Source organism: Ostrea edulis, chromosome 6 (assembly GCF_947568905.1).
Source record: "Ostrea edulis chromosome 6, xbOstEdul1.1, whole genome shotgun sequence".
Taxonomy (NCBI): domain Eukaryota; kingdom Metazoa; phylum Mollusca; class Bivalvia; order Ostreida; family Ostreidae; genus Ostrea; species Ostrea edulis.
Window position 1 is genome coordinate 89,957,721 of NC_079169.1, and position 25,666 is coordinate 89,983,386.

General features: G+C 36.2%; 1 protein-coding gene and 1 long non-coding RNA gene across 7 annotated transcripts in view; one reads left to right on the forward strand and one right to left on the reverse strand.

The window, feature by feature from the left end:
• Positions 1–14,075, reverse strand: part of LOC125646108 (glutaminase kidney isoform, mitochondrial-like) — a 29,809-nt gene extending 15,734 nt beyond the window's left edge. For 4 of the 6 annotated variants that reach the window (XM_056142600.1, XM_056142599.1, XM_048872257.2 and 1 more), the window contains exons 1-7: positions 13,545–14,075; positions 5,804–5,900; positions 5,434–5,582; positions 3,652–3,781; positions 3,087–3,166; positions 2,560–2,726; positions 1,165–1,256 (exon numbers count right to left, since the gene is read on the reverse strand). In XM_056142600.1, the coding sequence (XP_055998575.1) occupies positions 1,165–1,256; positions 2,560–2,726; positions 3,087–3,166; positions 3,652–3,781; positions 5,434–5,582; positions 5,804–5,900; positions 13,545–13,759 (930 nt within the window). In that variant the 5' untranslated portion in view covers positions 13,760–14,075. Of the gene's footprint in view, positions 1–1,164; positions 1,257–2,559; positions 2,727–3,086; positions 3,167–3,651; positions 3,782–5,433; positions 5,583–5,803; positions 5,901–6,612; positions 6,645–10,324; positions 10,382–13,544 lie in introns of those variants that run through there. The other 2 variants (XM_056142602.1, XM_056142603.1) reach the window with 2 other exon arrangements.
• On the forward strand, positions 26–11,698 carry LOC125646109 (uncharacterized). The gene is made up of 3 exons (XR_008796348.1): positions 26–296; positions 492–617; positions 11,315–11,698. It is a non-coding gene; the product is annotated as an uncharacterized LOC125646109 (long non-coding RNA).
• Positions 14,076–25,666: the final 11,591 nt, after the last annotated feature.

Below are 25,666 nucleotides of genomic sequence, written 5' to 3' on the forward strand. Positions count from 1 at the left end.
CGGGTTCGCAAATTAAACAGCAAATTTCATCAAAGTACCAGCTGTTGACCCTTTCATCTTAAGAGAGATATGTGAATTACCTCACAGACTGGGCCTTTAGCATAATTAATCAGAGAAACAACTTACACCTCATTATCTGATAAATATGCCATTGAATGGACTAGTATAAAGCCACAAATCTTTAAAATAAATTATGCTCAAAGTCACAATCTTATTTCATTTCACATTTTTGGTTTGGGGGTCTTCTTATACAGAAACATGAAGGATTTTATTGTAGTCTTAATGTTCTACTTGGGGTAACTTTTCTTTAAAAAAATCTTAAGAATATTAATCTACATTATTGATCAAAGATGTTATCCTAATTAAGTAAAGGGGATATGTATACAATATATAGAAATAATTGGCTAGAAATTTATTGCAGTACATGTCATATGTGAGCATTTCAAAATTGTGCATTGTGTGTCTGATGCTTATTTCATCCTCTGTTTAAGGAGATTCAGCTCATCACTTGAAAGGGCCTTAACTGCTGTTTAGATGACATATCTAATGAAACTTCATAGGAATGTGTAGTATGGCTTTAGAAGTTTCTGTGCCGAGTTTTAGGAAAATCAAAGAAGGTTTGTGTCTTTATCAGGTTACAGACTACTAATTTTACCCCTATATCATTGACCACACAAGTAGTGCCAGTTTACAAATAGAGGTTTTTTCTTTAAAATTCTTGGGGATGTGTATGGGGTGGAATTGTGTTATTCTAGGGCATAGATAGAAAGGAGAGGGTCTGAATTTTTCTTTTTAAAATTATAATAATGGGAAATTTTGCTCTTAAGTGCATAGTAGGAAGGGTGTATTTTAAATAGGCCTTTGTTTACCTGCTTCTCAAAGGGAAATGGAAATTAATATGCAGAGTAGGGGTTACTTGCAGAGTCATAACAGGACTTGTGTGCTATGGATTTTCCTGAGATTCACAAATAGTTTGGGACTTGCATTGTTCTAACTTTGTGCCAAATTTCAGGTAAGTTGAGGCAGTGGAAATTTTTATATTAATTTTTATGTTATAATTGGTAGACTGTGTCCTATTACCCAATCAAATCAATCAGGGAGAGATAACACTGGTTACATTACCCAATCAAATCGATCAGGGAGAGATAACTCTGGTTACATTACCCAATCAAATCGATCAGGGAGAGATAACTCTGGTTTCAGAAGGGAACTGACGATGATGGCTCCTGAATTAATCATGGGATTGTGTGGCTTATCTGAAATAATAGGAAAATAATTACCTATTTGAAATATGAATTACACTATGGTCTCTCAAATATTCCTATACATAAGATTATAATTTTGATAATTGTATTTTTGCACAATTAAATTGTTATCACAGTTACATTTGGTTTCATCATTATTTATCATTAATATATCTATCTATCTGTAAATGACTTTCTGTTCATCAAAACTATTGAAATAATAGCATTTTGTTTACATTTAAAGACTTAGATGATGAAATCATAACCTCTCCCAAATAGATTGAAATTCTCCTTATTGACCTCAGAAGTAAACTTGGTAAAATTGTAAAATCACAACTTTTAGTGTGTTAAATCTCACGGTTTAAGAGCTGTCAATCTTTAGATTGGTCCATTTTCCCCCCATTTGTTGAAGATTTGAATTCATGGATTCATCCTCACCCCATAAAACCAACCAAAAATAGACCATTATGTTAACAACTGATGATATGTGGATGGTGCTACCATTAGGACAAGCACATCTATGCATAAATGAAGTTCTGGTTGTATAAAAGCAGGCTTTTTCTGAGTACTACTGTTTTCCCCACATTAATAACTCCCTTGCACAAAATCCATTCCAAAGAGAGACATTAAAATAAATGTGTAGAACATGCCTGTCAATCATTGAACAATAATACATGTTTATTTACACTTTTACAAGAGTAGGTCAAGGTCACTGGATTCACTTGACCTTGATACAGGTTTGTAGGTCACAACATCCTTTAATCACATCTGAAGATTTCATGTCTCTATCAGTCACAGTTTTAAAGTAATATGATTTTTATGATGAAGATCAAAGGTCAAGGTGACTGGAGATACTAGTTTGTAGGTCACAACATCCTTTTATCATTTCTGAAGATTCCATGAGTCTATCAGTCCTAGTTCTAAAGTAATACGAGTTTTTATGATCAAGGTCAAACATTAAGGTCACTGGAGACATTTTACTGAATACAATCAGCACAGACAAATAGAGTGATTTTATGTAAATCCCAAAGTTTTTTAGGGGAGGTGGCATAAAATCTGAAGTTTTTCTCCAGTGATCTTGAAATTGAAACCTTGATCAATGACCTTGGGTAAAGGTAATGACACACAGAAGTCATGGAAGTCTGTGTGGCGTATAAGCACGTAATCTTTTTACAGAATTATGGACCACATCTACAGACATACACGTACAGTTACTCCCACTCAAACTTCATTTGCTGAGGTTATTTATCAAATGTACTATTTTGACTTGGTCATTTAATTTACTAATCATACAGTAATTGTAAGGTTTACATACTTTGATAATCGAGGGAGATTTCATTGAAGCTCCTTCCACTTGGTTCATGACCTACATATTTGTGGACCCGTTCAATGTTGTCATCATTACTTTGCACCATGCAGTAAGTTAAAGGTTTGCTACAGGACTGGACAGAGAAGGGGACACTTGTGTCTCCATTGGAATACCTAAAATTCAAAATAAATGTGAATGTATTCCTGTTACATTTTTTCAATAGTACATTGAAAAGAAGGAATTTGTTTCCCCACTGTATCTTAATTGAGGGAATAAACTAGAAAACTGATAAACGAATGTTAAAAAACTCAAAATTGACAAACTATGAAAAAAGATGGTTGATGAGTAGATTGCAGTTATACATTTACATTGTGGTGTCACAATGACTTATTCATTATGGCAATCTGGGTCAAAGAGGAAACTATTCAACCACCTAAGAAATATTGCAGCATTTCCAGTGGTCTTAGACTTCTATCTTTCCACTATATAAATCTTTGTAAAGCCTTGATTCCACTTTTCCTGAGATTTCTTACCTCTGGCCATCAACTGTGCAAACTGACACTCCCCAAAAGTCTGGACTGTACCTTGCCAGTTGTGGGATGTATGAGGCCACCTACAACATTTAAAATTCAAAGCTTAAGGATGTACGATACACTGTCACAATGGCTGACTTCCTTTTTATACAAAACATGAATGGAAATTTAAATTTCAGCAATATTAGTCTATTCCTTTCAGATTAAATTGCCTAGCTGAGTAGCTGAGTAGGTTAGCACATTGACTACTGAACTGTAGATCACAGGTTCGAGTCCAGCAGGGGTTTTAAATATTTTCCAGATTGCTTTCAACTAAAACTGCATTTTTTTTTGACTAAATAAAGTATATTTGACAGTTTTCAATTTCAAAATATTGTTGTGCATGTCCTCCACTTTTCATCTATATCAAATTTCTCTGGTGTAGCATTTCTCCATAGAATAACAAAGTGTTGAAAAGTTGCAAGTCCAAAAACAGCATTAAATAATCAGCATGTGATCCTCAGAGCTACATGATCCACAGTAAGCCCTGTCATTAACAGACAGACAGACAAAGTGTGCACCGTACCTCTCCTGCAGTGTTGTTTCGACAGTTTCTGTAAATTTTGTCGATTTCTTTTTTGAAGCACTGCCATTCTGGAATGATGAAGTCATTTTTCATGGTCTTGCTGATGAGAATGATATTGTCCTGTATACATCTACAAAGGAACCATTGCAATGATATTTCATAACAAATATGCATCTGTAAAGAAACCACTGCAACGAAATCTTACTTATAACTAATATTGAAAATAATCAAACAGTAAGCATTGTAATAGACACACCCCTCCCGCAAACAAAGTCAACACATAAAATAATCAAACAGTAAACATTGTAATAGACACACCATTCCCTCCCAAACAAAGTCAACACATAAAATAATCAAACAGTAAACATTGTAATAGACACACCCCTCCCTCCAAACAAAGTCAACACATAAAATAATCAAACAGTAAACATTGTAATAGACACACCCCTCCCTCCAAACAAAGTCAACACATAAAATAATCAAACAGTAAACATTGTAATAGACACACCCCTCCCTCCAAACAAAGTCAACACATAAAATAATCAAACAGTAAACATTGTAATAGACACACCCCTCCCTCCAAACAAAGTCAACACATAAAATAATCAAACAGTAAACATTGTAATAGACACACCCCTCCCTCCAAACAAAGTCAACACATAAAATAATCAAACAGTAAACATTGTAATAGACACACCCCTCTCTCCCAAACAAAGTCAACACATAAAATAATCAAACAGTAAACATTGTAATAGACACACCCCTCCCTCCAAACAAAGTCAACACATAAAATAATCAAACAGTAAACATTGTAATAGACACACCACTCCCTCCCAAACAAAGTCAACACATAAAATAATCAAACAGTAAACATTGTAATAGACACACCACTCCCTCCCAAACAAAGTCGAGGTCAACACATAATTGCATGTTTAATATACATGTGACTGCACCTTACCAGAGAGTATTGCAAAGCTATAAATTTGACATTATCTATTACATAACCTTGACCTAGCAACAGTTTTTTATCCCATAGTCTTGACCTAGCAACAGTTTTTTATCCCATAACCTTGATCTAGCAACAGTTACTTATCCCATAACCTCGACCTAGCAACATTTTTTTATTCCAAAGCCTTGACCTAGTAACAGTTTTAGCCTATCTAGTATTTCCACACCTCCAATGAGATATGACATATGTCTGGCCATGAGTATTGAAATTTATAATCACATACTGATTGATTAACCTATGTGATATGACTTTTGTCTCATGGGTAATCATTTCGCAAACTATATTTTGAGATCATTTGAAGCAAGGGTAGCAAACTTATCACCAAGATACAGATTGTGACAGAGAGACAGATACGAGGGCTGTTCGATATGTAATGTGTATTGTACGATATCTCAAAAGCATTCGACACAAGTAGTGAAATGAACATTACATCCCTTCAAAGTGTTCTCCGCGGTTTGAAATACATAATTTCAATTTCTGAATCCATTTCTGAAATGCGTCATGGTACGCTGATTTAGGTAGACCTCTGAGGCACTGACTGATGGCTGAGCCAAGGGCTTGTCGGGACTTGTAACGACGACCAGATAAGAACTTTTTAGTTTTGGAAAAAGGAAAAAGTCGCATGGGGCTAAATTTGGAGAGTATGGTGGGTGTGGCAAGACGGTAACCTTCTCTGACTTAAAAAATTGCTTCACAAGCTCAAATGTACGTGATGGAGCATTATCATGAAGTAGACGAACATGCCTAAATCCTGACATAGGATAACTATTTACTCTTTGAATGTTTTTTTATCCAGGGATGGCCCTCCATAGTAATCCATCATCTTGTTTTCATTGTCATGGTGAGAAAGAACATTTTCAAAGTTTGTCATGCATTCTTTCAGTCTGGGATCTGTTTCTCTCAATCCTGAGAAAGCCAGCATCTGTTCAAAATACAAATCGTCATTGTCATCATCATCACAACCAACATCATCATCACAATTATCATCATCATCAAATACAATGATGCACACACAGATATATCAGAGTCTCAAGATCACTGCATTACGTCTTTCATTTAGAGAATTTCTGAATGAATAATCATTAAGATGATTATCAGGTTTATCCCATACATTGTACACAATGATGTATATAGTTAACTTACAGATTTAAATTTGGGAACAGAGACTCTTCCATTTTGATCACAAAGTATTTCAAACAGACGCTCTTCAAATTGGTCTGCATTCCAATCAGTGTCAGTACTGTAAAATAAGGGGTAAAAATCAAACATTCCTTTTATTAATCATCTAACATGTCTCTCTATTACTCACCTAACATGTCTTTCTATTAATCATCTAATAAGTCTCTCTATGAATCATCTAACACGACTTTCTATGAATCATCTAACAAGACTTTCTATTAATCATCTAACAAGTCTCTCTATGAATCATCTAACAAGACTTTCTATTAATCATCTAACAAGTCTCTCTATGAATCATTTAACAAGTCTCTCTATGAATCATCTAACAAGACTTTCTATTAATCATCTAACAAGTCTCTCTATGAATCATCTAACAAGTCTTTCTACTAATCATCTAACAAATTTCTCTATTAATCATCTAACAAGTCCGGGGTGAGGGGGAACCTCCGTGGCGAGTGGTTAGAGCATAATGCGCTCACACAAATAAAAGTCAAAATATAAGAAACTCAACAAGTGTTGTGTGTTTTAAGAGAAATTATCTTAGTGATTATCACCATACCTTTTAAGCTTCATTTTGTTCCTATTTATCTTACATTCATAATTATTTCTTAAGTTTATATGTATTCTACTTCTTTTAATCTGTGTTTATTTTACTAATATCTGTCTGTATGTATGTTATATGCAGGACCATATTGAAAACTAGCGTTATCGCTAAATATGTAATCCTGGATAAATAAAGGCTTTATTATTTATTATCAGTATATTATTATTACACAATCACACAGACTCTCAACTCTGGTCGGCACAGGTTCGAATCCCGCTCTTGCCAGTAAGTGAGAAAGTTTCCCAGTTTACTTTCAGAAGGTCAGTGGTCTCTTCCCAGGTACATTGTATATATAATCTGGGTTCTCTCTTCCACCAATAAAACCTGGGCGCCACCAGATAACTGAAAAATTGTTAAGTGTGGCGGAAACCAGCAAACAAAAACAACAAAAACAAAACAAAAAACAATCTAACAAGTCTTTCTATTAATCATCTAACAAATCTATGAATATCATAAACCTAAAAATCTGAAATGTGTATGAGAAGCAACTTCAGTACATTACAATGCCAAAATAACAATGCTGTGCACCGAGCAATAAATTGTGGACATCACAATATTTACATTTACAATGTTACTGCCTTTGATATCTTTACAAATTGTGATAGCCATTTCCTCATGAATGTGCTGTAGTTGTAATCAATGGGTGTATGAATCTTGATGAATATAGTACATCCATCTTAACGGCTGGAAATTTTGACAGAAATGAAAGTACATCGTACATTGTATCTCTGTGTCACGCTTCAGGAAGGATGCTGGCGTGCAGTGTTTCAGTTCATACCCTTATGTATTTTCAAGAAATGAAATCAATTTCTTAAATGTCAATTCATCCAATGGCATTCAAGGAAGCAGCCATTGGTTGTCTAAGTATTTAATTGAATCCTTACATCTTGCTGACTGACAATTTAAGCACCAAGAATATTAGGAGAGCAAATAATTTTTAAAAGAAATATCAGTGTTAAGTAAAATTGACTAACTTCAACAACATGTAATTTTTTCAAGCATCAAAGAAAATTAGAAAATTGTTGGGAATCAAAATCCTTGCTGCTAAGTTGCAATATGTGCATCTTCATTGATTGATTGATTATTGTTTAACGTCCCTCTCTAGAATATTTCACTCATATGGAGACATCACCATTGCCGGTGAAGGGCTGCAAAATTTAGGCCTATATGCTTGGTGCTTTTTTGTTGTTGCCAAATACACATCTTCAATACCCATATAAACACTCTGTAAAATATGAAAGTTCTCACTTGAAAACTGTGTGAGGATTTAGATGGACAAATCATGTACTCTCTATGTAATATTTTCTCAAAACTGACTAAGATCAACAACTTTTATTTTCTAAAAGATTAAAGAACATCAAAATCCTTGCTGCACATACATATCTTCAATACTTATAAAACCACCCTGTACAATAAAAAGTTCCTCACTTAAAAACTGTGTGAGGAGTGTGACGAACAAATAATGTATTGCACTCTCCACATAACACTAAATTTCAAATAAAGGGGGCAAAACTCCTGCAAGAAAGGTTGAAATAGATTAAAATTGCAACATGATGTAGGAAAAAAACTACATAGCAAGTTTCAGTTTGATGCATGACAGAGAAATGAAAATAGAAAAAGAAAAACCTGAATGACCGTAAAGACACAGATTATATCTCATAGTACATCCTTCTAAAGGTGTATAAAAATACAAGAACTGGTTTACACACGCTCATTATATATATCACCTAACATGCATGGACATAAATTCATAGGAACAACTTGATGTTATCCCCCGGGCCCTCCCTAAAAACCTAAAATACAGGAGTGAATCTAGAGCTCAATATACAGCATATTTGAGAATTATAACAATCTCAATAATTTTAATTTTTATTAAATTAAGAGTTATAAAAAAAAATCATTGTATCAAATTCATTTCACAACTATCAAATTACTAATTTTGACACCATTATTATTATAGCAAATGCAGAAATTAAATTTCCTGCACTACGACCCAGTTCCAAAATAAAATTCCAATTTCAATACATATACATTTACATTTCTAAAATAACAACTTCCTGAAAGGAATATTTGATGCATATACATAATTTAACATTAATCTTAGGCTTACTGAGATCTGCTGGTCATTTTGTTGCAGTGTATTTCCTTCGATAGCTGAGTGGTGGACTCGCATCTTTTCGTAAAATTAATGCACTGGAATAAATACCCAGAGAAAAGTCTTCTGGTGGTCCTTTCCAAAAGGGATTTTAAAGACATTTGACAAGAACCTGCCTTTTAAATGAGATACATCTGGTTTGATAAATTTTGTGCAATATCTGGGGAAAAAAACCCAGCAGTTGCAAGAATGATGATATTTGCTCCTTCAAAAAGCAATAAAATTCATTATAATATACCACATGCATGCTTCTAATCTTTAGTAATCATATTAAATGGTGAAGGTGGATTTTTAAATAATCTCACCCAATAAATTTCTTACACTGAAAATTACATAAGCGAGTTCACATGTACTTTTATTAGCCCTTCAGTCAGTTTTCACTCCTTTTAACTTTGATTTCACTTCAATGTTCTGATCACTGCATTTATAAATGTCCATACAGATGCCTATAATTACATTTGATTATAATCTGTCTCCATTAATTAATTAATTCATACACAATTTCTTTGCGAATATATATATAATATATATATATATATATATATATATATATATATATATATATATATATCTTTTTTGAAGTAAAATCTAAAAAAAAACAACTGTAAACACTTTGTAGAAATATTTCGACCGTGTTACCGGTCTTCTTCAGTCGTGTTTATCTGTCATAACAACGTAACACAAGACTACATACACAAAAGTACTATGACGTCACAGTATGTATTATACAATTAAAAAGTAACGTCAAAGTTGATATTGCGCTATTTGAAAAAGGTAAGAGTCTTATAATGCAGTATTAGTTGGATGTAATCTGATAAAAAAAACAACAAAAAAAACACCCACTGCTGGACTCAAACCCAAATCTAGAGATCAACAGTATTGAACTACCCATACAGGCAATCAGATTTAAAAGGAATATACAAATACTGCTGTTACTTATATTTTCATTGGTTTTTAAATAGGATTAAGTCAGCCATTATGGACTTCTAGTGATGTAGTATGCTTCCTTTAACACTGACCACGACATCACTTAATTATGAATCACGTCACTACATATGATAAATACTAGCCATAAAGCCCCATTCCTACAACAAAATCCCTACCAGCTGACCAATGGGCAATCAGAATTTCACAATTTGGCTTAAATTTACTTCTTATTATCACTTTTTGATGTTTGATGATCAGAAGTCAGGAAGAGGATTTTTTTAAAGAGACAATACATTTTTCACAATGTGTGAACCACAAAACCCACCCTTAGCATCAAAACCCCTGATTCATGGACCATGAACAGCTGATAAATTTCTCAATTTTGGTAGAGGCCTCCCTGCTGTCATGATATGACTGCTAAATTTTTAAAGATTGCATAATTTTTAAGGTTTTCAACCCATCCATTAGGTCCCAGGGATGCAGATATCAAAGTGACAATTTTAGTTCCACTTCCTCTGATGCTTCTTTGTTACAAAACTCGGCCAAAGAGCAGGTCAGCCGCCCAGCAAAGTTTTCCTGCTCAACCTTGTACGCTTAGAATGGCTGTGTTAAACACGATATATGTACAGACAAGACTCTAGAGTCGATGCTGATTTATTTCTATGTTAAAGTTTTCACCTGACCCATCAAATCCTAGCTGATTTTTCTGCACTTTTAACATTCTAAAAGCATGTTATTCACAAGATAGAGATCATTGCATAATGGTGATGATTAACAATCCTCATATTCTTACACGTACATTATAGCAGCTTCACTGTGGTAAAACATGAAATAAAACCATTGAAAATCAGCTTACATTCTTTTACTATATGAATCATGTCATGATGATAATACAGGGTTATTATGTAAACACATTATGTAGAAGAAAACACTCCACACTGTTCAATTGGAAAGCGTTTCAGGAGAAGGCGGTCAATGAGGAAGGTGACTTAGTGCATGGTTGCTAAGTCTTTTTAGTACTATAGTTTATACATTCACTATATCTACTGTATTTCATCTTATGAAATCAAAATTTGTCTTTATGAAGATTTAATGGATAGAATAATTTCATTTTGGAGAATATTTGCACATTTTCTGAGAGATCATGTAAGACAACTTATTAACTATAGTACAGATGTATCTGTAAATATGAAGCAGTTTTTTATACAGTGCAATCTACTCTAATAATTCACATGCGATATCAGTTACCGAGAATTCCAAAAACTTTCCAAATTGTTAATTGATACATGCCAGGTGTTCAGTAATAACCACAGCAATGATACAACCTTGCATATATAATGATGACGTCATCTTACCAACCAACTTTGGCCAAACTGCAGATATACATGCAGTAAATGTAATTAAGTTTTAAGACCACTCTTTTCATGTCCTATGAAGAATTTTTCACTTTTATTGAGACATCACCTGCTCTAACTCAGAGTACTACAAATTTTTACCTATGCATGTCACTCGATCAGGGCTATTAGCAGTCTCAGGTTTCTTTAATGTGCCAACGCCTGCCAAAACATGGGGCCTCAGTTTTTAGGGTCATGAGACTTCTAAATGACAAGTGTTTGGTGAAATAGCAATACCCCTGTGAGATGAAATTCATAACTTCAGGAACTTTTATGAATTGTTCATGAAGTTTCATGAAATATTCATGATTGGTTCAAGACCAAATGATGAGTATATATATATATATATATATGAATGGTTGTACTTGACACTTCCTATGTTTACATCTTTTTAGGTTGGCCATGGGACAAGTGCATGGGCCTCAAATTCATGACCTCCTGGTAACAAAGTGAAAACTGTTAGCACTGAGCAACTGCAATCAACCTGTGACACCACTCCACCTTGCTTCTTGTATCATTACATAACTAAATAATTCCAAGCTTTATGATCGTTGATTCCATAAATTTAGAAAAATAAAATGTTATACATGTATTGACTTACAGATGGCTTTAAGGTGAATATAACATTTGAATTTTCCAGCATTGTTCTCAATCTAATGAAAATTAGATCCTATGATCTGCTCATCTGCTCTCGCTATATAGGTATAGTGATAGTAGAGGAGTGGATCATTAGGATCAAATTTTAATTCTAATTAGATTGGCATTGTTCTGAAAATAAATCAGGAATTCCCAAATTGATACAATTAGTTATTATAATTTTGGGTGTCTAATGAAAACTTGCATCTAGAATGACTTTTTTACTAGGTCTTGCACGCTAGCTATCTGACAGAATATTATTTGATAAACTTCACAGCCAGTTTAGATCTATAAAATTATTTCATCATATAACAAATAAAAACTAAAGTTTATCTCTATCTTTTCGCCCCTGGCAGGACAACCTGCAGTGCAGGGGTGGTCACGACACCAACTGTAGTATATAGGAATGAGAAGAAAATCTGTGGCTGGACTAGGAATCGAACCTGGGACCCCTGCATTACTAGTCAGGTGCTCTAACCACTGAGCTACCCAGGCCGATATCCACGGTCCATATAGCCCTCACTACTATCTTCATCCCTCCTTAACTTGTCTTCGCCCTCAAAGACACACACAATTAACCCGGGTTCTTTTCGCCCCTGGCAGGAGTTTCACCTGCAAATCCAGGAGTAGTCAACAGCACCAAATGTAGTATATATAAATAAGGGAGAGGAGAAATTCTTTGACTGGACCAGGATTCGAACCTGGGACCCCTGCATTACTAGTCAGGTGCTCTAACTACTGAGCTATAGCCAGGCCAATATCCACGGTTCATATAGCCCTAATTACTACAACTGTGATTGTCTTTACTTATATCAATAATCATACATGTTACATGTTTATGCCCATTATAAACTAATTCCATTCTATATATATATATATTATATATTTTTGGGAGGACCTGTCCCTTCCGTAGGACAAACAAAAAGGTTTAAGATGACGAAAAAACCAAAAAGCAACGACCCAAATTAACACTAAAACTACTCTAAATCTACAAACGTATTTACAAACTAATTTGCAAATTAATACATGTTTATTGTTTTTCACTTCAAAGCTATCCAATGTTTTCTAGGGAGCGAATTAGAACACTTCCTATTCATCCAATATGTATGGCACGCCAAATTCCCAAAAATGAGCTAAACATAGTTTCACAGTTGATAAACTAGGTTTATCGATTGTAAACTATAGTTTACGGACCGTAAACTATAGTTAACGACGTTAATCTATATTCTGTAAACCATAGTTAACAGATAATCTATGTTTCACAAGCGTAAACTATAATTAACAATGAAAACAATCATTAGCGATTGCAAAACATAGTTTATCTGATAGATACGGTTTCACGATTGTAAACTACGGTTTACAAGTCTAAACTATTATTAAGTTTATCTGATAAATATAGTATCACAATTTGTGAAACTAGGATTAATAATTGTGAACTATAGTTAACGAATGTAAATTATAGTTTACAAATGTGAATCTGTATTTATCAGCAAAATCTATTGTTACAGATAAACTTGGATTAGCATTTGTAAACTATAGTTTACAACCGTTAAATATAGTTTTACGGATGAAAACTATAGTTAACGAATCATTAACTATAGTTTACAGTTTGTAAACTATAGTTTACAGTCGATAAACCTAGTTTATCAACTGTGAAACTATGTTTAGCTCATTCTTTGTGAATTTGGCGTGCCTAAATATGCCATATAATATATATAACAATTTTAAAATTACTTGCTGAATACAAGAACAAGTACTTGTGAGTGGCAGTTTAAAAGTAATTTATCTATCTTGAAACCAAATTATCTGTAAGTTTACTTCACATTATTTTAAATAATAGATCTACATGTCATCAAAATAATAAATCTAGTGCACTGAAGTGCTGCTCTTTAAAAATAGACTTACTAAGAAATTTATGGGCCTTGTGATGTTCTCTAAAAATAGACTTACCAAGAAATCTCTAGTGATAATCTTTGAAAACAGACTTACTGTTCTAAGTGTAAGACTTCGTGCACAATACTGCTTATGACGCGAGTATGCTGTGTGTGGACTTGCGCTGGATGCGAGGAAATTCGACTGCACAAACGAGATGCTAAACCCTTCCTCCATGTTGATGAGGCTGAGTGGAATAATCTTTCGGTTTTTGTCCCCGTCAATGTTAGACTCCTGTTGAATCCTTTAAAGTGATGGAGGAATTTATTCATTAGGCTGTACGACAAGCGAAACTAGGTAACGATGACGGACCGATGCAAGAAATATTGATGGCAATGATTGATTTCTTTGTGTTCTGGTAACCGTAAACACTAAACAGCGAGATGGAAAGGACCCCTTAGATCTCTACAAAATCGGCCTGTGTCTAAACTGAAGGCTACTTTGTCAACAGTATGCTACCATATCATTTTGGACTCCAATGTCAACATACTGCTTTAATAATGTTTAGTTCGGAGGTGTGTACCTTAAATCTGGATATGATTGGCTAAAAAAAAAAAAACTATTAAAGCGGGATAACTCAATGATGAGGAGCGGATCTGAGTTTTTCTTGTTTGTCTTCTCAAATCTCTCTCTCTCTCACTCTCTCTCTCTCTCTCTCTCTCTCTCATAAAAAAATATATGAAATGACACGGTTACACCTGATTTGCAAATCATAATGTACTTGTTTCCCCCATCCTCTACAAGTTTGTTACAATCTTTTCTGATGTTTTTCTTTTTTTTTATAAACTGCCATTAGGCCCAAAATTGGAATAAACTGATCTTATTTTTATCTACATATAATTCCATCGTCGTCGAAAACAAGTTTTTTGACCTACTAAAATGATTGAGATGTTACATCACTGACAAACACAGCAACACCTCTAGTGTCAGTGACATGATACATCACAAACACAGCAACACCTCTAGTGTCAGTGACATGATACATCACTGATAAACACAGCAACACCTCTAGTGTCAGTGACATGATACATCACTGACAATCACAGTAACACCTCCAGTGTCAGTGACATGATACATCACTGATAAAAACAGCAACACCTCTAGTGTCAGTGACATGATACATCACTGATAAAAACAGCAACACCTCTAGTGTCAGTGACATGATACACCACTGACAAACACAGCAACACTTCTAGTGTCAGTGACATGATACATCACTGATAAAAACAGCAACACCTCTAGTGTCAGTGACATGATACATCACTGATAAAAACAGCAACACCTCTAGTGTCAGTGACATGATACATCACTGATAAAAACAGCAACACCTCTAGTGTCAGTGACATGATACATCACTGATAAAAACAGCAACACCTCTAGTGTCAGTGACATGATACATCACTGATAAAAACAGCAACACCTCTAGTGTCAGTGACATGATACACCACTGACAAACACAGCAACACTTCTAGTGTCAGTGACATGATACATCACTGATAAAAACAGCAACACCTCTAGTGTCAGTGACATGATACATCACTGATAAAAACAGCAACACCTCTAGTGTCAGTGACATGATACATCACTGATAAAAACAGCAACACCTCTAGTGTCAGTGACATGATACATCACTGATAAAAACAGCAACACCTCTAGTGTCAGTGACATGATACACCACTGACAAACACAGTAACACCTCCAGTGTCAGTGACATGATACATCACTGATAAAAACAGCAACACCTCTAGTGTCAGTGACATGATACATCACTGATAAAAACAGCAACACCTCTAGTGTCAGTGACATGATACACCACTGACAAACACAACAACACCTCTTGTGTCAGTGACATGATACATCACAAACACAGCAACACCTCTAGTGTCAGTGACATGATACATCACTGATAAACACAGCAACACTTCTAGTGTCAGTGACATGATACACCACTGACAAACACAGCAACACCTCTAGTGTCAGTGACATGATACATCACTGACAAACACAGCAACACCTCTAGTGTCAGTGACATGATACATCACTGATAAACACAGCAACACTTCTAGTGTCAGTGACATGATACATCACTGACAAACACAGCAACACTTCTAGTGTCAGTGACATGATACATCACTGACAAACACAGCAACACCTCTAGTGTCAGTGACATGATACATCACTGATAAACACAGCAACACCTCTAGTGTCAGTGACATGATACATCACTGACAAACACAGCAACACTTCTAGTGTCAGTGACATGATACATCACTGATAAACACAGCAACACTTCTAGTGTCAGTGACATGATACATCACTGACAAACACAGCAACACCTCTAGTGTCAGTGACATGATACACCACTGACAAACACAGCAACACCTCTAGTGTCAGTGACATGATACATCACTGACAAACACAACAACACCTCTAGTGTCAGTGACATGATACATCACTGACAAACACAGCAACACCTCTAGTGTCAGTGACATGATACATCACTGACAAACACAACAACATCTCTAGTGTCAGTGACATGATACATCACTGACAAACACAACAACACCTCTTGTGTCAGTGACATGATACATCACAAACACAGCAACACCTCTAGTGTCAGTGACATGATACATCACTGACAAACACAGCAACACCTCTAGTGTCAGTGACATTATACACCACTGACAAACACAGCAACACTTCTAGTGTCAGTGACATGATACATCACTGACAAACACAGCAACACCTCTAGTGTCAGTGACATGATACATCACTGACAAACACAACAACACCTCTTGTGTCAGTGACATGATACATCACAAACACAGCAACACCTCTAGTGTCAGTGACATGATACATCACTGACAAACACAGCAACACCTCTAGTGTCAGTGACATTATACACCACTGACAAACACAGCAACACTTCTAGTGTCAGTGACATGATACATCACTGACAAACACAGCAACACCTCTAGTGTCAGTGACATGATACATCACTGACAAACACAGCAACACCTCTAGTGTCAGTGACATGATACATCACTGACAAACACAGCAACACCTCTAGTGTCAGTGACATGATACATCATTAGCAAACACAACAACACCTCTAGTGTCAGTGACATGATACATCACAAACAGCAACACCTCTAGTGTCAGTGAAATGATACATCACTGACAAACACAGCAACACCTCTAGTGTCAGTGACATGATACATCACTGACAAACACAGCAACACCTCTAGTGTCAGTGACATGATACATCACTGATAAACACAGCAACACTTCTAGTGTCAGTGACATGATACATCACTGACAAACACAGCAACACCTCTAGTGTCAGTGACATGATACATCATTAGCAAACACAACAACACCTCTAGTGTCAGTGACATGATACATCACAAACAGCAACACCTCTAGTGTCAGTGACATGATACATCACTGACAAACACAACAACACCTCTTGTGTCAGTGACATGATACATCACTGACAAACACAGCAACACCTCTAGTGTCAGTGACATGATACATCACTGACAAACACAGCAACACCTCTAGTATTAGTGACATAATACATCACTGACAAACACAGCAACACCTCTAGTGTCAGTGACATGATACATCACTGATAAACACAGCAACACCTCTAGTGTCAGTGACATGATACATCACTGACAAACACAGCAACACCTCTAGTGTCAGTGACATGATACATCACTGATAAACACAGCAACACCTCTAGTGTCAGTGACATGATACATCACTGACAAACACAGCAACACTTCTAGTGTCAGTGACATGATACATCACTGATAAACACAGCAACACTTCTAGTGTCAGTGACATGATACATCACTGACAAACACAGCAACACCTCTAGTGTCAGTGACATGATACATCACTGACAAACACAGCAACACCTCTAGTGTCAGTGACATTATACACCACTGAGAAACACAGCAACACCTCTAGTGTCAGTGACATGATACATAACTGACAAACACAGCAACACCTCTAGTGTTAGTGACATGATACATCACTGACACAGCAACACCTCTAGTGTTAGTGACAATTAATATATGATACATCACTGACAATCACAGTAACTCTTCTAGTATCAACGGCATGACACATCATTGATAAATGATAATAATAATACTTATTTATATAGCGCCCTACATGACTATAAATAACCACTCTAAAGCGCTGCACACAATAAAAATGATACAGCATGTTATAAACGTAGTAAAAGGAAATTATAATAGCATTAAGACAGATAATTTCAAAACAATGCTAGAAAAACATCAATAATGTAAAGTAAAATTACTAAAATCTAAAACATGATATGCATGAAAAAAGTTCCACGCCGTACAATCAAATGATATAAAATACAATAGTTGAAATAAATATACAATTATACACTTGAAAAAGTCATGTTAAAATGATGGTAAAGAGACCATAAAAAATTTAACCACCTATAATACTAATAATATGCAAGTCTAAAAAGATGTTTTTTAAAAGTGTTCAAATTCTGACAACGGCGGAGGGTATCAGGCAGAGAGTTCCAGAGTGTAGCTGCTGCCACATCCAAGCGCCTGTTTCCATATGTGGAGGTTCGACATCTAGGTCTAACTAATGTCAGTGAATTTTCAGATCTTGGGGAACGATTCGGTTGGTAAACAGTGATCACCTCCTCCAAGTATTTTGGTGCCTCTAGTAACACAGTAACACCTAGAATAAGTTAAATGATACATAGCCTACAATGGAGAAAACTAAGATACGAACAGACACATGTCATACCATGTTATACAAAAGGTGACATAAAGATAGACAGACTCACTTTCCCTCTCAAGCAACATACATACACTCTCATTCCTAAATCCATTATGCAGAAGTCAAATGATCAGCCTTCCCACATACTATAAAAACCTGGAATTATCTCCCTTTGAATAATATGATCAGCTTCATCTAGATCCTAATTTATAGCTAACATTTAAAATAGTTTTAATTTACCATTGAAATCATTTGTTTACCGAGCACTATCCTTATCATATGTGATATAATCCTAATTTATGGCTAACATTGTAAATAGTTTTAATTTACCATTGAAATCATTTGTTTACGAGCACTATCCTTATCATATGTGATATAATCCTAATTTATGGCTCACATTGTAAATAGTTTTAATTTACCATTGAAATCGTTTGTTTACCGAGCACTATCCTTATCATATGTGATATAATCCTAATTTATGGCTAACATTGTAAATAGTTTTAATTTACCATTGAAATCATTTGTTTACCGAGCACTAATTATCATATGTGATATAATCTTCAACAAGTTGAGGGCGATCATTCATAGAAATAAAAGACCTAGTTTCGCTTTCCCCAGACTCTCGCTCTCGAGACTTGCACGAGCTCGAGAGTCTGGGGAAAGCGAGACTATAGAAGACCTTATAGGACATGATATCGCTTTTAAATTACCAGTTCCAACAAAATCGGTCTCATTTCCTTCTTCCGGTCAAGTACAGCCTTCTTACAAGTATCATTACACTATTGTGTGTGCTGGGTGTGACAACTTTTCATCTTCTGAAACTGCATCTAAAATTCTTCACACGTGGCACAAACATCACCTCTAGGTTTGACAATTCTTATATATGTGAAGACATTGATTCCAGATGCTGCAGAGGGTGGATTGCACATGACGGTCATTTGGACAGTTCTCTACATATTTCTCGTGAATTACTTTTTTCTTTGTCTTTTCAGATTGGATGGATATGGGTGGAACATCATCCCTTCTCAGAGCAGCTGACTGTGGTAATTTAAAGTCATCAGCAAAATTAAGAAATACGAGGGCTGTTCAATATGTAATGTGTATTGTACCACAGCGCTACAACGCTTTGCACGATTTCGTGGATGATGATACCCTTAAATAGCTCTATTTAATACTTTTTCAACGGTAGGAACACGAGTCTTCAGCTCCACAAAGTTTAAACTTATAGTCATTTCAATAGAGCCAGTCGTTGACCACTGTTGTAAAAATGGTTGGGAAACGGGTTGAGCATATTGAAGAAATTAGAGCTGATATAAAAGTTTGCATAAAACCCGGTCATTCGGTAATGCAGATTTTTACTGAATAGGTGGAAGTTTATGGGTCTGACAAGGTATCTTATGAGACAGTTCGTAGGAGGAGGAAAAAATTTCTGACTGGCACAGAGTCCGTCAAAGATGCAGCAAAATCTGGCCGACCTGTGACTGTAGCAGGTAAGGCAAATGTCTCAAAAGTCAGGGAAATAATCGAAAGTGATGGCAGATACACGATTCGTGATATTGCCAAATCTTACAGCATATCGCTATCGCGGGTGCATTTCATTTTGAAGCGTATTTTGAAAGTACGAAAGATTTCTGCCAGATGGATACCGCATATATTGACAGATGACCAAAAATGGGTACGAGTACAAACCGCTAAGCAATTGCTCAAAATATTTCCCAAATTCAATCAAAGACAATTTGCAAACATTATTACTGGTGACGAAACATGGGTTCACTATTTCGAACTAGTAAGAAAAATTGGAAGCAAAATATGTCTAACTAAACACGGTAAAAGGCCTGTAGTTGCCAAAAGAACCATAAGCACAAATAAGGGTCTTTATTGCATATTCTTTTCATGTGATGGTATAGCCGTACAAATTCCGGTGCCGAAGGGCAAAAGTGTTACAGGTCGGTATTACCGAAATGTTATACTAAAAACGCTCAAGAAATATTATCATAAATGACGCCCTGTGTCAGGATTTAGGCATGTTCGTCTACTTCATGATAATGCTCCATCACATACATCTGAGCTTGTGAAGCAATTTTTGAAGTCGGAGATGGTTACCGTTTAGCCCCACCCACCATACTCTCCAAATCTAGCCCCATGCGACTTTTTCCTTTTTCCAAAACTTAAAAAGTTCTTACCTGGTCGTCGTTACAAGTCCCGACAAGCCCTTGGCTCAGCCATCAGTCAGTGCCTCAGAAGACTACCTAAATCAGCGTACCGTGACGCATTTCAGAAATGGATTCAGAAATTGAAATTATGTACATGTATTTCAAACCGCTGAGAATACTTTGAAGGGATGTAATGTTTATTTCACTATTTGAGTCGAATCCTTTTGAGATATTGTATAATACATACAGCCCTTGTAAATTGCACATCTAACCTAATATCGTATTTAATTAAATGAATTGCCCGGTTTTTTCCAGTATGCCCTTTCATGTGAGTTGCGATGCCACAACATACGCCGGAAGTTGTGTAAATCAAACGTGAATGTGACACCATCCTTCACAGCCATTTATATTTTGTGAGGTGTAAAAATTTACCATGCAATGTATCTCTGTTGCAAGGGTATTTTATGAATCTGAACTATGGTCCAGATTATAAAACTCCGAAAACTATATCAAAATTGCTCTTTCTTGACTTGTGGCATTTTGAAAATAGTATTTAAAAAAGAATATTTATACATTTTAATATTTTTTTCTTGCAGAGAGTACGCAGCTTAGTACTACTTAAAATCAATTGTGAATTCATATTTGTTTACTAGAATAAAGGCGGAGAACAATTACGATGTCATATCTTGTTTACAAATAATAATCTCTGCTTCTGAAATAGTAAGTAACTATATCCTTCTAGAATTAGAAATACATAGAATTAAAAGAAACTATTTGATAAAAATAGAATTAAAAGAAACTATGATATGAAAAGGCTATTGACTGAATTACAGGAAGTATACTCGCAAGCTCGGTCCGCGTTAATTTGCAGACTTCAGACGGGCATATTCCCTGATATACAGTCAATAACTCATAAATAATATACAGGTATATTTTCTGGGATTAAGACCTCAGAACATTAACTGGCAAGGTAAGACCTCAGAACATTAACTGGCAAGGTTGGAAATATACAACATACAACGCTCTGCTACAATCAAAACACTGGAGTCACAAATGATAAGTGCAACTTACAATTCAACGCGGACCACCGTGAAAACTACTTTAAACAAAGAACAAAAGCCACGAATACCCAAATATGGCCCTGTAATTTTGAGTAAAATAAAATATCTTCATTCCAAAATTCCATCATGATATGAAATAGCTTAGACCTTCTTTATAAATCCAGTGTGTTTTTTCCGCGAAAAATTCAATCCCCTTTGCAATTACAGGTATAATAACCAATATATTTGGTATCAGGCGCAAACGTGGTATTCTCTGAAATGCATTGATGCTCATTAAATACTTGAAGTAAATTTTAAGACATCAATATATCAGTATGATAACCTCGTGAAGAATGGGTTGAAAATGAATAAATTGTGGAATGAACTGGCAAGATTGGGAAAATATGTGTTCGTGACAGTCAAAGCATGTGACGTCACATTTAAAATTTCAGTTTGCTAGTTGAATTCTAATCCATGTTTAGCCTTCGGTGTGGTCCTTGTCAATTAAAAGCACAACCAAAACTCATTTTCAGCAGTAACTTCTGTAACGCGGAGATTTTTATACAAATGAAAATGTAGCGAACGATAAGGTTTTCAAAATTTACAAGGTTTACCTCACGAATGCATCTAAGTTCAAAACGTAATGTTCACGGAGCGTGATTTAAACTTTCCACCCACAGATCAAAAGGTGACGTTTTAACTGTCCGTGCTATGTGTGTTGACAGTCAGATATAAATATAGATAGATGATTTTAAAAAGTGGAGGCTAATTTTATTTCAAATGGAAGTCCATCATATGATGGAGGTGCCCTAAACCACCTAATTACATGTACGATAAATAAAACAAACAAGGACAGGAAGATAAATGATGGTCCGAGTTCCTTTCATTATCAATAAATTGTATGCTATAAAAACAACAGAAATTAATTGGTAAATGAATGTCCTCTTCCATGAAAATTATTTACGAAAAGTTAACGCATAAAAATTATTCAAGAAACCTTCGGTAGATTTTTTGTGAAGTAACATCCAATCATGTGTATCTCTCTACAAGTGTCTATCATATTTTTATGATACAAGTACTTGCAAAGAGAATTGAAATCAACTTTAAAAACTACAATTTCAATTCAATGTTTTCACAGTCGTCCACGTTAAAACCACCTTTGTGACGTCAAGTGTTCTGATTGTAACAGATGGCAGTCACGAACGCTGTGTATTTCCGATCTTGCCAGTTAATGTTCCGCGGTCTTAGATAATCAAGCATTCAACTGAATAAAAGACACCGCAGTCTTCCATATCTGCTTCATAGGTTTCAACAGCAAGCTGACAACTCAAGATTATGAGAAATGAGATGACTTCAGTTTCTCTATTATCAACTTCACATACATGTATTTATGAAGCAATATTCCATTATCACCTGCATAATTATGATGTTTATGTATCTCAACTGATTCGATTTGCAAGAGCATATTCTGCATATGATAAATTTTTTAATTGAGGCAAGCTACTGACAAATAAGTTGATGTTACTGGGGTTTCAACAATCTCGTTGGAAGTCAGTATTTTTGCAAAATCTATGGTCGGTATAAGGATCTTATTTGGAAATACAACCTATCGTCGACTGCTATTTGATTAACATGTTTTATATCAATTATTAGGCCGTTCTTTACATTCTGATTTTGAATGCGAATTACTCCGTTCGTTTACCTGATCAAGAAAGAGGACTCACAGCGGGTTCGACAGGTCATCAGGGGATGCCAACACCTTCTAGGCACCTGATTCCACCTCTGGTGTGTCCAGCAGTCCGTGTTTGCCCTACTCTTAGTTTTGTATTCTTTATGGAATCTATGAGATTGATCACTGTTAGTTATCTTCACTTTTCATTGATCAATGTTCCTGATATTGGTAGCCATATTGATTTATCATTTGACTCGACCTACCCTTGCCAAGGGGATAAAGCTTCGTTTTTGTGCTCAGGTACAGAATATACTGACACTCAAAAGAAATTCAGCCTTCATTTTTTGGTAATACAATTGGATACTATAGTGGATTTTTACCTAGCCATCATCATAATGGCAAAAATGTCAGGACTGAAGAGGTGGCAGGTATTGAACTTTTCTACTTCAATAACAAATACCCTTTTTAGCATTTGTTGCTGCTCGCTTTCTACGATGCAGAGAGTTCGTGACACGGTTTATTTGTGCTATAAGGGATGGAATGAGAATTTTCTTGAAACAAAGCGAGTAGATCCTATAGCGGATTTGGACACGTTCTAAAGCATCGATCTAACATGACTGACACAGGTTCTATTGGTGAGAAACTGCGACTGTATTGGGGTCAAAGTAACGTGTCGACATTGTTTTGAAGATAGTTCATTGCACCTCGCGTCACATGACAGTCGGGTTTAGTCTTGATGAAAATTAAGTCTTGTTGGTGGACAAAGACTCGACAACAGGTTGCAGAACAGTGATGTCTTCCATTATGACCAAGTGGGTTTTGCGGCCACCATAAATCCCGATATGCCCCATAACACGACCAAACCTGTCTCATTCCGCCATGCAGTTATCGATATAACGTACGTTCATCGCGACATCGTCTGAGCAATAAGGCTTGAATCTCTACTTTTCAGAGTGTATACGGATAGAGAACACATTTGGAGGTGTCGTAAAAAATATTGGAGTCTGACGTCATGTCGATGACAATGAAGGGCAGTCCTAAACCACTTGCGCAAGATATGCGATTCATATAACAACCACGAAGAGGCGGTCGACCAGTTCGAGTGCGGTCGGCGATTGTGCCAGTAAGTATAAGGCAGGTAGAGACGAGGTATTGCATTATTGTTGGACGTTGATAACGGTTTTCGCATTCCTAGCCCAACACTGACTCCATTGTCGGGCGTTCTCAGCCCAACACTGACTCCACTACCGGGTGTTCACAACACTGACTCCACTGCTGGGTGTTCACAACACTGACTCCACTGCCGGGTGTTCACAACACTGACTCCACTGCTGGGTGTTCACAACCAACACTGACTCCACTGCCGGGTGTTCACAACACTGACTCCACTGCCGGGTGTTCCCAGCCCAACACTGACTCCACTACCGGGTGTTCCCAGCCCAACACTTTCTCCACTGCCCGGTGTTCCCATCCCAACAATGACTTTACTGCCGGGTGTTCCCAGCTCAACACTAACTCCATTGCCTGGCGTTCCCAGTCCAACACTGACTCCACTGTCGGGCGTTCCCAGTCCAACACTGACTCCACTGTCGGGCGTTCCCAGTCCAACACTGACTCCACTGTCGGGCGTTCCCAGCTCAACACTGACTCCACTGCCGGGTGTTCCCAGCCTAACACTTACTCCACTGCCGGGTGTTCACAGCACTGACTCCACTGCCGGGTATTCCCAGCCCAACACTTACTCCATTGCCGGGTGTTCCCAGCCAATGCTGACTCCACTGCCGGGCGTTCCCAGCCCAACACTTACTCCACTGCCGGGTGTTCACAACCAACACAGCCACCACTGCCGAGTGTTCACACGACACAGCCAACACTGACTTCACATCCGGGTGTTCACAACACTGACTCTACTGCCTGGTGTTACCTACCCAACATTAACTCCATTGCCCTGTTGTGTGCCTCGTTAGATAGCGTGGGAATCCTTTACGTAATTTGAAGAACAAATTTCAATATCAGAATATTCTTACCAGATACCCGAAGAACATCAAACAGATATGAAACTGTATCTGTGCACGTGCTAATCAGGGTGTATATTGTACACACATGCTGAAATCTCACGATTTGATTGACCTTGGTTCATGTGTCCCCTTTTGAAACGATACTTTCGCTTTACCTTGAAGTGATAAATCTTATAAACATATCATATTATCAATGTTTTGTTCATAGTATTTGGAAGGTTTGAACTTTATGTTTTATCATTAGAATGGTATTAAATGTAACTTTATTCTTACCGAAGTACCACGGGCCGCGAGATAATGCGAAACTTTGAGAAGTTGCTAATTTCTATTATATAAACTAGATGTATTGGGTACCCAATCTTCTTATTTAAAACATTGTTGTGACGTCAGTTCTTTGTCTTGACAGTACTTTATTTTTCATACGGTACTGAATATAGTCCAGTATTATTAAGAGCAGGCCAATATTATGAGAAATATTGGACCGACAGTAAAAACCAGGAATAAAGACCACTCTTCG